The sequence below is a fragment of the Lathyrus oleraceus genome, chromosome 6, assembly GCF_024323335.1.
Source record: "Lathyrus oleraceus cultivar Zhongwan6 chromosome 6, CAAS_Psat_ZW6_1.0, whole genome shotgun sequence".
Taxonomy (NCBI): Eukaryota; Viridiplantae; Streptophyta; class Magnoliopsida; order Fabales; family Fabaceae; genus Lathyrus; species Lathyrus oleraceus.
The window spans coordinates 18923829-18936292 of NC_066584.1; the positions used below are offsets into that span (position 1 = coordinate 18923829).

The window sequence follows — 12464 nt, forward strand, 5'->3', positions numbered from 1 at the left end:
TGAACATCATTGATGAAGAGGAAGAGGAGACTGAGATACAGGTCGATCGCATGCTGAACAATGACATTGAAGATGCTGATCAACCACCGCCAATACCTCTCAGTCATGTTTACAATCCACCTCACTATGTGACAAACATACATATGCATGATGATGAAACATCCAACAGTGTTTTCTATAACCCGTATCCACGATCAGAAGGCGAATTAAAGGTAGGAGACATGTTTCGTACCAAAGAAGAATGTGTGCGAGCTATCAAAAAATTCCACATGAACAACTCTGCTGATTTTACAGTGAAACACACTGATTCGAGAAGGTATGTCATCGAATGTCGTAACATCCTTTGTAAGTTTCGGTTGGCCGCGTCTTACAAAAAGAATAATGACTATTGGGAGATAAATTCAATAGACCCACCTCAAAGTTGCATTGCAAGTAACATTGAACAAAATCACCGTAAATTAAGCGTTGCATTGATATGTCAAGACATTCTGCCGTTGGTTAATAAATACCCATCAGTGAAGGTGAGTATAATTATATCCCATATTAGAACAAGATATAATTATACTCCATCTTACAAGAAAGCCTGTATTGCAAGGACAAAGGCTGTTGAACATGTATTCGACACCTAAGAGGATTCATACAAAGAACTGCCACGGTTTTTATGGGCACTAAAACATATGTCCTAGGAACTGTGGCAATTATGGAGACATTTCCAGCAATGATGCCAGACGGAATCTATGTTACAGGTAATAAAATCTTTCACCATCTCTTTTGGGCGTTTAACCCATGCATCAAAGGTTTCACATTCTGCAAACCTATTATTCAAATTGATGGCACTTAGTTATACAACAAATACAAAGGTACTTTGCTTATGGCGGTTGCACAAGACGACAACAACAATGACTTTCCCATTGCCTTTGATCTGGTTGAAGGTGAAACGACAGATGGATGGGGTTTCTTTCTTCGACATCTAAGAACACATGTGGCTCCACAAGCCAATCTCTGTTTGATTTCTAATAGACATGCTGCCATTGAGAGTGCCTACAACAACCATGATAACGGATGGCACGATCCTCCTTATACCCATGTCTATTGCATTAGACATATTGCACAAAACTTCATGGGTGAAATAAAAGATAAGAATCTTCGCAAGAAGGTGGTGAATGCTGGGTATGCTCTAACTTAGCCGTCATTTCAATATTATCGTGATGAAATTAGACTGTCTAATGGAGATGCAGGAAGATGGCTGAATAACATACCAGGAGAGCAATGGACAAGGGAATTTGACGAAGGTTGTCTATGGGCCCGCATGACAACAAACCTTGTGGAATGCATGAACGAGGTATTCAAAGGAATTAGAAACCTGACAATAATCGCCTTGGTAAGATCGACATATTATAGGTTGGCTTATACGTTCGCAACCAGAGGTGAAAAATGGAGTGCGATGTTAATGTCTGAGCAAGTATTTAGTGAGTGTTGCATGAAAGTCATGAAAGAGGAGAGCATCAAAGCTAGCACACACGCTGTAACAGTCTTTGACCGTCATAGGAAAAATTTCAGCGTCCAGGAAACAATGGACCATAACGAGGGGAGACCAAATTTAGCCTATGCTATTAGACTAAACAGAAGTTGGTGCGATTGTGGAAAATTTCAGGCCTTCCGCATTCCTTTCTCCCATGTCATTGCAGCATGCGCATATACTCGTCAAGACGCTTACAATCATTTATCTGATGTGTACAAGGCCGTCACCGTCATGAATGTATATAATAAAAGCTTCTCAGTGCTACCAATGGAGAAATATTGGGCTCCATACGAAGGTGATATAGTTTGGCACAACGACGAGATGTGCAGAAAGAAAAAAGGAAGGCCAAATAGCACACGTATCAGGACAGAAATGGATTCGACAGATAAAATGATAAGATTATGTAGTATCTATCGTCAACTAGGACACAACAAGAACAACTGTCCCAATCGAGGAGCATCATCTGGGTCATAAGTTTTTTGTAACATTGTATTTCTGTAACCTTCAATCATTATATATCATAAAGTTTTTGTTACAACGAGGTTCACAACAAACATCGGTACAAAATAGGCTAACTGAAAATAGAAATATTTCTAACTGATTACAACAATCAAATTGATGTCATCTCGACCGAACATCATTTTCCTATCATCCTTATTAGTTTTCATTCGCACTCAACCAAAGATATTGTCGAGTCTCTCAATACTTCTATTTTCCCCTTCTGGTATTTTCCCATCGAACCAACGAACCAGCTCCCTCTTCAGTTGATCGAATGTAGTGATATTCCAAAACAACACCAACATCTGAGGTTTGTCTCTCCCATAAATCACCTTTCCGTATCGGCGACGAACACGAAACATGATTGCCAAATGATGAAATGAGATGTGAAAAAATGATTCACACAACACATCTATTTATAACAAAAAAATGCATTTTACACTTAGGTGCCAAACCAATTAGCACCTCCTCTCAAGTGATACACATGGGCTCCAATTGGATTGGCTGCACCACGTGCGATAGCCAATCCAACTGGCGCCTCCATTCAATTTTTAAGAGGAGTCATCAATTGGATTGGCGCCTCTTCCTAAAAGTGATGTACTTTGAGAATTTTGTTGAAACCAGAGTTATTTTGGGATTTTTCTTGAAAATTTGGGTTATTTTGGTAAAAAAATCCGTGATAAAAGCTAAAAGAAATTGTTGCTCAACATCTGAAAATACTCCCGTTAATTAAGATAATCGTGAGTTCAACATAGCAACCATAAAATAACTGTATCAATAATAGAATTTTTTCGGTTTATAAAAATAATTATAACTTATATTCGTTTATAAACATATTTATAAAGAATGCATAGTGTGCGGTGTAAATTAAAATCTCAACATTGTCATAATAAGTGTATAATGTGTTGTCTAAATTAAATTATATACATGGTAAATCTAAAATGTTGTCACGTATTTCATTTATAGTAGTTAAAAATAGTTGGCTGTAATAATGATAGACTATTATTGTAGTAAAATTTGAATTTTAATCAAATAGACTAAATTGCCATTGGTTTTAGAAGCTTGAATGAACGTAATCGTCATATCAGTGTACTAATATTTATAACTTATAGTCATTTATAAAAATATTTATAACTTATTCCCGTTTATAAAAATAAGTTATCAATATGTAAAAATAAGTTATAAATATGTATAAATATGTATAAAAATAAGTTAATAATATTTATAACTTATCAGTTTACTAAAGGCTTTACTCAGACCTATGATATAAATTACTCAGAGACATTTGTTCCTGTTGTAAAATTGAACACTGTCATAATTCTTTTGTCTCTTGCTGCTAACATGGATTGGCCTTTGCATCAGTTAGATGTTAAGAATGTCTTTCTTAATGGCGATCTAGAAGAAGTATATATGAACATTCCTCCTGGTTTTGAAAACATATTTGGATCAAATGTGTGCAAACTAAATAAGTTTTTGTATGGATTAAAGCAGTCCCCTAGAGCTTGGTTTGAAAAATTCACTAAGTCCATGAAGAAACAAGGGTACATCCAAGGACAGACTGACCACACCTTGTTCACAAAATTCTCCTATGATTGGAAAGTTGTTGTCCTGATTGTTTATGTTGATGATATTGTCCTTACTGGAGACAATACAGTGGAAATGGCAAGAGTAAAAGAGAAATTGACAGTAGACTTTGAAATCAAGGACCTGAGATTCATGAGATATTTTCTAGGTATGGAGGTTGCTCGGTCAAAAAACGGTATTGTGGTTTCACAGCAAAAATACATTATAGACTTGTTGAAAGAAACATGAATGAATGAATGTCGTCCTGCAGATACTCTTATGGATCCTAATGTTAAACTTTGGGGAGAAGATAATGTTTCTGTTGATATTGGGAGATATCAGAGATTGGTTAGGAAACTGATTTATTTGTCACACATCCAACATGATATTGCTTTCTCAGTTAGTGTAGTGAGTCAGTTTATGCATTCTCCTTTTGAGGAACATCTTGAGGCAGTCTATAGGATACTGAGATATTTGAAGGGAAATCTTGGAAAAGGATTACTTTATAAGAAGACTAGTGAAAAAATGTGTCTATCTTCACCAATGCCGATTGGTCAGGTTCAGTCACAGATAAAAGATCAACCTCTGGATATTGTACCTATGTGTGAGGTAATCTTGTGACATGGAGGAGTAAGGAATAAGGAGTTGTAGCAAGAAGTAGTGCAAAGGTTGATCTTCTATCTGTGACTGAACCTGCCCAATCGGCATTGGTGAAGATATACACATTTTTTCACTAGTCTTCTTAAAAAATAATCTTTTTCCAGGATTTTCCTTCAAATATATCAGTATCCTATAGATTGCCTTAAGATGTTCCTCGAAAGGAGAATGCATAAACTGACCCACTACACTAACTGAGAAAGCAATATCAGGTCGGGTGTGTGACAAATAAATCAGTTTCCCAACCAATCTCTGATATCTCCCAGTATCAACAGAAACATTACCTCCCCCCCAAAGTTTAGCATTAGGATCCATAGGGGAATCTGCAGGACGACATCCACTCATTCTTACTTCTTTCAATGTGAAAAAAATGTCTGCGAACATCTTGAGGGAGTCTATAGGATACTGAGATATTTGAAGGGAAATTCTGGAAAAGGATTATTTTTTAAGAAGACTAGTGAAAAAAATGTGTTTATCTTCACCGATGCCGATTGGGCAAGTTCAATCACAAATAGAAGATCAACCTCTGGATATTGTACCTATGTTTGGGGTAATCTTGTGACATGGAGGAGTAAGAAACAAGGAGTAGTGCAGAGGTCGAGTTTAGAGATATGTTTCAAGGTATTTGTGAAGGATTATGGATCCTTAGAGTCCTAGAAGAACTTAAGATGAAAATTGAGATTCCATTGAAATTATACTCTGACAGTAAAACTGCTATTAGCATAACTCATAATCCAGTTCAACATGACAGAACCAAGCATATCGAAATTGGTCGACACTTCATAAAGGAGAAGTTAGATGCGAAAATCATATGTCTACCCTTCATGACTTCAAGTCAACAAACTGCGGATATCCTGACCAAACGTTTGGCAAGACCTACTTTTGAGTATTTAATAGACAAGTTAAACATGATATCTATCTATGCACCAACTTGAGGGGGGTGTTGGAAAATATACTATTTCCGGTTTTATTATTGTCTTTAATATTACCTTTATTTTTCTTTATTCTCCTCCATTAAGGAGAAAATTAATTCTAATAATTGTATTTTCACTATATAAACCAGCTTAAGACTTACGAATAAAATATTACAGCTTTTATCTATTTTTTCCCAATAAAGACGTACATGACAAAAAAGATGAAAAGAATGCACGATGTTATTAGTAAAGATTTGAGAATGTTGAAACTGAAACCATAAGCATGAGTAAGAGAAAATCATTCGTAATTGTAAGGTTAACGCATAATAGTTTTGGGTTTTAGATTGAATATGGGATAAGTGAAGTTTGAGTTGTAACATAATACAGTTTAGTTTGGTTCGCAAAATACAAATCGCAAACTAAATCGAACCGCGCAGTTTTGTTAAAAAAATGGTTCAAACGCATCCGAACCAAATGTAATTTTTTACAATTTCGGTTTGATTTAGTTTGATTTACAATTTTCTATTAGTTGGTTCGGTTTTGAACACCTCTATCTTATACATCAAACATAAAATAAGACAAAAAATTGTTCAATACTATAAATCAACAAACCCAAATTCCCTTTAAGTAAATCTAATTCAATAAATAATATTATGGGAATTTTTGTTTCAACTTTAGAAAAATGAATATTTTATTTATATTTTTAAAGATGAATTTTGTAAAACTGTTTTTAAAAATATTATAAATTATCTTATATTTTTTTAAAAATTGAACGATTAATTTTGACATTCTATAAAATAAACATACATTATTGAATATTAAAACATAGTCAAAATCATAATTTTTTTAAAAAATTATATCTTAAAAATAATTTTTATAAAAAATTATTTGAAATAACTTCAAAATTAAACAATTTTTTAAAATTTTGATATTTAAAAAAATTCACTAAAATAAAATAATAAAATATCTAAAATAATATTTTTAAAAAAATTATTCATAATTTTTATTTAAAATTTTTATAAAAAAATTCTTTATAATTTTTTTTATACTAAATTATGTTATTACATTATAAAAATCATTTTTAAATCACAATAAATAAAAGTACATAAAATCTAGCGTAAACCATTTCAGTCAGAACCACACCAGAGAGGAATCATACAGTCAGAACCATAGAAATTTTGTTTCCCCGTTCGTTTAACTGTTTATAGCAAGAAGAGGAATGAGCAGAGGGAAGGGTGATGCCGAGAAGGTGGGACCCATGTTCCCAAGACTCCATGTCAATGACACGGCAGAGAAAGGAGGACCAAGAGCACCACCGAGGAATAAGATGGCACTCTATGAACAATTTAGTGTCCCCTTTCAAAGATTCAACCCTAATTCAAATTCAAATTCTTCTAATTCACTTCCTCTAACACCTTCCTCAAATTTGGTAAGTTTTTTATTTATGCTGTTTTAAGCCCCTTTTGATTTGGTGAACATGATACAACTTAAGTGTTGGTGTTGATCTTGATCTATAAGTGTTGTTTACCAATTTTAACATGTCATATAGATTTGATTTTTAGTTCAATTTAGATTTAGACTTTATATGATTCTATTTACATTGTTGGATACATGATCTATGTCTTGAATTGTGATTGAAGAAGAGAAAAAATAGCACACAAGGAAATATACTTAACTTTTCTACTTATAATTTATATTTATCTGAGGGAAGTGATAAGGAGAGTTGATCAGATGGAGTGGAGTCAAACAACTAGAGATAGAGGAAGACTTAGAAAAACTATAAGAGAAGTTGTTAAGAAAGATTTTGAGATTAACAATTTGGATTGAAACCTGGTTCTAGATAGAACATTATGGCGGAAGTTGACCCATTTAGTGAGATAAGGCTTGGTTGTTGTTGTTGTTGTTGAGACACACTTGATAACAAACCAGATAGTATTATATGTGTTTTTGTTTATTTCTTTATTTAGCATGAAATAAGTATAGTTGCTTTTAGCAATTTAGGGGATTCATTGATTTTGTTGTTTTCGTACTTTATGCATGTGTGTGTAAGTAAAGATGTTAGCAATGTTTGGGGTTAGCTTCTCAAATATAGTTCTTCATTTATAGAAGGTCCTAATAAGTTGATTGGTGTTTGTGGAGAAGTTAAATGAATGAGTTTTTGAAAAAATTGAGATGAAAAAGCTAATTTGAAATTAATTGAAGAGCTATTTGAAGTAACTCATTGTTATGGTAAAATTCTTTTAAAATTTCTTTTTCCATTAGTGTTTATTGAGAAATTTGTTCAAGTTGGCTTATTGTCACATCCTAAATATTGCAAAAGCTCAATGATGTATTCGGATTATTGTTGGGATAGAATGAGTCAACCCATCTTTTTTGTTGCTTTTGTGTTGACGGCTTCAAATGCGTGTTTATTGAAAACCCAAATAAGTTGTCACTGAAGAAGGTGCATTAATGTTTTTATAAACACTTATAGATTAAACTTTTTGGTGCATTAATGTTTGGTTAAATAACTTAATTTGCAACATATAGAATAAACACTTATCATGATAAAAACTCATGCATAACCTATTTTTATAATAAAGGATAAAGTAATGATAAATTGTTATTGTTTTTTGTATAAGCTATAAGCTGTTTTCATATGCTATCTTGAAGGGCTTAAGAAAATAAGCTGAAAACAGCTTATGAACATGCCATAAGATGTTTTCATAAGCTTTCTCAAACAGTCTCAAAGTGCTTATGCCTGTATGTGAAACATAAGTTGTTAATGGAGAAGATTCCTTAATATTTTTATACCTCACATGCCCCCACTCAACAACTCATTGAAGTTGCTCATACCAACTTCATCATATGCTAAAATCTAACTCTTTATTTAAAAGAATGGCGTGGCATGAATTTGGTCGTTGTAGAGATTCTGTTACCATGATAAGAAACAACTATTCGAAAAGCTTAATTTGTTAAGGAAAAAAGCCCATTAATGTTTTTACATATTATATGCCTTTACCTAAGAATCAAATGGACTTGCTCTTGCTTTTTTAATCATGTGCCGATGAAATCGAACTTTGAATTTGAAAGAATGGTGTGCCAACAATTGAACTCACCATTTGGTTATAGAGGCCGCATTATGTTATCATGAATGTCTTTGTGTTATCATCTCTAACATGAATCTATATATTTGAAGGGAAATGACCCTGAGAGAAGTTACATTTCTCACCAATCTAATGGAGCAAACACGCACACTTTGTCAGCACAACTTGAACATAGAAAAAAAGTAGATGGAGATGATAGTCGTGCATATGATCACTCAAGGATTGGTCAATCTAATGATAAAACAATGAAGAGTTTCAATGGGGAAATTATCACTCCTACGGGCTCCAGGAATTTTGGCTGTTTAGTATCCGGGAAAAATGACAGTGACAAAGATCAAACACAGTTTGGCTCCCTGCTCGTCGAAATGAGAAAAGATGTGAGAAATAAGGGTGAAGTGCATCTGCAAGAAAGCCTTAGTAGACAGAAAACAGTAATGTCTGTCGAAAGCATATTGACAGGAGAAATTATTGACAGTTCGGTGAGGCAAGCCGAGAAGATTTCAGATGAAGAGGATCAGAATGATGCTTGCTTACAGCAGGAATCCAATGATATTGAACATGGTGGAAGTCTCGTTGACTCCGCGATGGATATGGATAATAGAAACAGCCTTGTATTAAGAGGCTGCTTTCGTTCTACAGTGAACCAAATCAGTGTACCTGAAGCTGCCGATCATACCGAGTATCATGATACCAACATTGACAGCCCAATAGAAAATGGAAGCTCAGAAGGAAGTGATGATCTTTCCAAGAATTCCACTCTAGAAAATATGCCAAGCCCGAGACTTTCTCCTGATGGTGTCGCAGAGATATTAGGTCAGCAACTTTTTTGGAAAGCAAGACGAAAAATTACCAAGTAAGTATCCTCGATTGTCTATAGCATCTGCTTTTGTTGTGATCTTAAATTTGAATTGCTTCCTTCTGAACCCTTCGCTAATGTATACGGTTGGTTCATTCTCTTATTTGTATCAGACTGTTAGGTTTTTAGTAAATTGAGTTTTGTGAATTGAATACAATAAATATATGGTTTGTCAGGGAAAAGGTCATATTTTTTTGTTTTGTTTTCTTGTACATGTGCGCAGAAGTTTAGAATAAAAATCCTAGTTTGTTTTGGTAGAAGTTTGATTTGTCTACCATAATTTTGATATTCCCTTCCCCATTTTATAATTTTGATGCATTTTTTATTTGGATGAGGCCTGGCTCAAGAATATATCATATTTTTGCCTATTGCCACGTACTACAGGCATTTTTATTTTCTCATATTGCTAATTTGCTATAGCCCACGATTGTAAAGTCGCGGTAATTTCATTAGAAGATATTATATTATAGAACATGTTGAGTATTAGACTATATCTCAGAATCAGTTGTCTCATTTTCATGAATTGTTACTTAACCAAGAGTGTGAGTTTAATATTAGTATAATTAAGGATTACAGTTTTGTTTTCTTAAACAATATACCAAATATCACTTGCATTGATATCAATAGTCTTATTATTATTATTATTATTCTGAGTATTCCTTTTTGTTTCTCTATAAAGAAATAAACCATATAACATAAACAATAATTGTAAAGCTTTACCATCTTTCCAGGCTAGTTGTTTCTATTGGGAATGCTGAATGTACCATATTTGATTGTATTCTTAAATCTTAATTAATGCTTCCTGTTGGAGTCTCGCCTTTATTTTGAACTAGAAACAATGAAATTGCATAACTATGTTTTGTGTGGAATTCCCAAGCTTTTATGTAGCGAATCATGTGAGTTAATACATTCCAATCCTCCTACAAGAACGCTGTTAAGATTTCTGAGAAAATATGATATGCATGAGTTCGGGAACGGTAGATATTTGGCTTGATTGACCAGGTACCTCTGAGGTGAAGGAGAATCTTTGATTTTGATAGTTAATGGTTTATATGTTAGTTCTTTCAACTGTTCAACATGATCATATCTAGTTCTGAATGTTATCTTTTCATTGTTTCTCAAATACCATATTGGAGTATTGTGCAATTTTATTGATTGACCTCTCATTCCTCTCTACAGTCAACAGAGAATGTATGCGGTCCAAGTGTTTGAATTGCACAGACTGATAAAGGTAAAATGGTCTTACTGAGTAATTCACCCCCTCAAAGTTCAAACATGTTCATGCCAAGTAATTCATTTAATTTAAACAGGTTCAACATCTGATTGCTGAATCATCAAATCTTTTGCCCGATACTGCTGCTGTTTTGGGAAAACCTCTTCTGCAGGGATCTAATTCTAAAAGCCTTTCATTTGAAGAAGTTGTTGAACCTCAGGCACAAAATCATAAACAGCAAGACCATTCTGAAAACCAAAACCATAAATTGGATTATTCTACTGAAAATGGAGTTGGGAAAACATCCTTATCATCCCAAAAATCAAACCAGGCAAATGCTGGTTCACAGTGTTTTAATCAATCACCTGGACATCAGTGGTTAATTCCTGTTATGTCTCCTTCCGAGGGGCTTATCTACAAGCCATATCCTGGTCCTGGATTTCCTGGAGCTGTATACGGAGGATATGAACCGTTTGGACACAGTCCTCCAGATGGTACATTCATGAATCCTGCCTATGGAGTTCCAAATTTTCATCAAGCGATTGCAATGTCACCATTCATTCCTCCAAGCAGTTATGCCTACTTCCCTCCTCAGGGCGTTCCAGCAATGAATCAATCAGCATCAGGGTCAGTTGCTGAACAGGTAAACCAGTTTGTGGCACAAGGTTCTGGTGATCGAAACGGTAATTCATCTTTAGTTGGAGCCGATTTTGACACTCATAATCAAAGCTCATGTAATTTTTCTAATCAGAAAAGTGGAGCCGTATTACATGTCACAAAATCTAGGCCATCTAGGGAAAGAGAGCTCGCAAGTAGTCCTAATGAAAAGGCACAGGGAATAAGAATAGAGAAATCTTCTGAAGGAAGAGACGCACTTCTGTCTTCCTTTACAGTTCCATTAGCATCAGATGAAGTCTTTCAATCGCTTGAAACAAGACAAAAACCGCAGGTAATCAGAGTTGTGCCACATAACCCACGGTCTGCAACGGTATCAGCTGCTAGAATTTTTCAGTCGATCCAAGAAGAGAGAAAACAGTATGATCTATTCTAGTGTTGTTTATGGATGTGTAACCTTTGAGTTGAGTTTATTTAATGGATCAAGTTTCTGTATTACTTTTGTTGTCATGTATTATAAGTTTATGACTCCAAATCAAAATATACTTTAGTTAACATCTATAAAAAAAAATCAACAAAGACCTACATATTGATTAGAATAGTTTCTTATTACATCAAGATAAACATAAAACATTAGAAGTCCAATGTTATTAAGGGCACATTAGATTACTACTGGGTCCTCCATAATTAAACTCAGGATCTTCGAGATAATTTAATTGATAGTAAACATCATAACAATTATATTCATCTGAGTAATATTGAGCCCATTCTGGAATCTTCAAGCTCGGATAATTATCGTGGACTCGCATCCTTAATATGGAAGCTGAATCGCCTCTAGAAAATTGTCCATTACCCATTTGTGTTTTGGTATGAGGAGTATGTCCAACAGTTGTACTGTACACTTCACCATCCCACTCCACTGATTCAGCATTTTAGCAAATTGCTTTGAATATTTCTGGTGGCCAATAACCTATGTTGGTCTTCTCACCATATTGCACCCACCAATTATTAGGAATTAGATCCTAAAGCAAAGGAAAAGAATGATTAAACATGAACAGAAAAATGAAAATCTCCATAATAGTTATAGTTCATAAAAATTTATGTTAGCTAATAGATGTAAATAGTTATTTGGCATGGAAGACCACCAGGAACTTTGCAGCACCTAAGGCAATTTCATTGCTGGTTTGAATAAATCCAGGACAGGTCAGATCAAAGCAACCTGTTTCTTGCGAACCATCGGCCTGCAGAAATCTGTGTTCCAAAGAATTGTAGAAATTTATTAAACTTTCTGAATAAAGGTTAGTCTATAAGCAAAACTAAGTGTATCAGGTTGATACAACGGTATATACTTACCGTCCAATATGCGAATAATCGAGTCTTCCTGTCTCCATATTCGCCAGGATTGACCTGTAGCCGGTTTATCGAGCACAAAGATAATGAAACCGTTATGTTAAAGCATTAATCATTAGTTATTTTGATGTATAAGTTACATCTTACCGCCCAACCGGATTCAATACACTCATAGTCATTGTAAGATCCA

The 12464-nt window shown here is 34.3% G+C and overlaps 1 protein-coding gene across 1 annotated transcript; it reads left to right on the forward strand.

Moving 5' to 3' along the window:
- Positions 1-6268: 6268 nt before the first annotated feature.
- LOC127092712 (protein EARLY FLOWERING 3) lies at positions 6269-11511 on the forward strand. The gene is made up of 4 exons (XM_051031597.1): positions 6269-6583; positions 8333-9093; positions 10276-10327; positions 10407-11511. Exons 1-4 carry the CDS (start codon positions 6374-6376, stop codon positions 11358-11360), a joined length of 1977 nt encoding a protein of 658 aa, XP_050887554.1. The 5' UTR covers positions 6269-6373; the 3' UTR covers positions 11361-11511.
- The last annotated feature ends 953 nt before the right edge of the window (positions 11512-12464 follow it).

Excerpts from the sequence above, each read along its gene's own strand:
- LOC127092712 (XM_051031597.1), top strand. The coding sequence starts at position 6,374 with ATGAGCAGAGGGAAGGGTGATGCCGAGAAGGTGGGACCCATGTTCCCA. Across the intron at positions 6,584-8,332 it reads TAACACCTTCCTCAAATTTG|GGAAATGACCCTGAGAGAAG; the intron begins GTAAGTTTTTTA and ends ATATATTTGAAG. Across the intron at positions 10,328-10,406 it reads AATTGCACAGACTGATAAAG|GTTCAACATCTGATTGCTGA; the intron begins GTAAAATGGTCT and ends TAATTTAAACAG.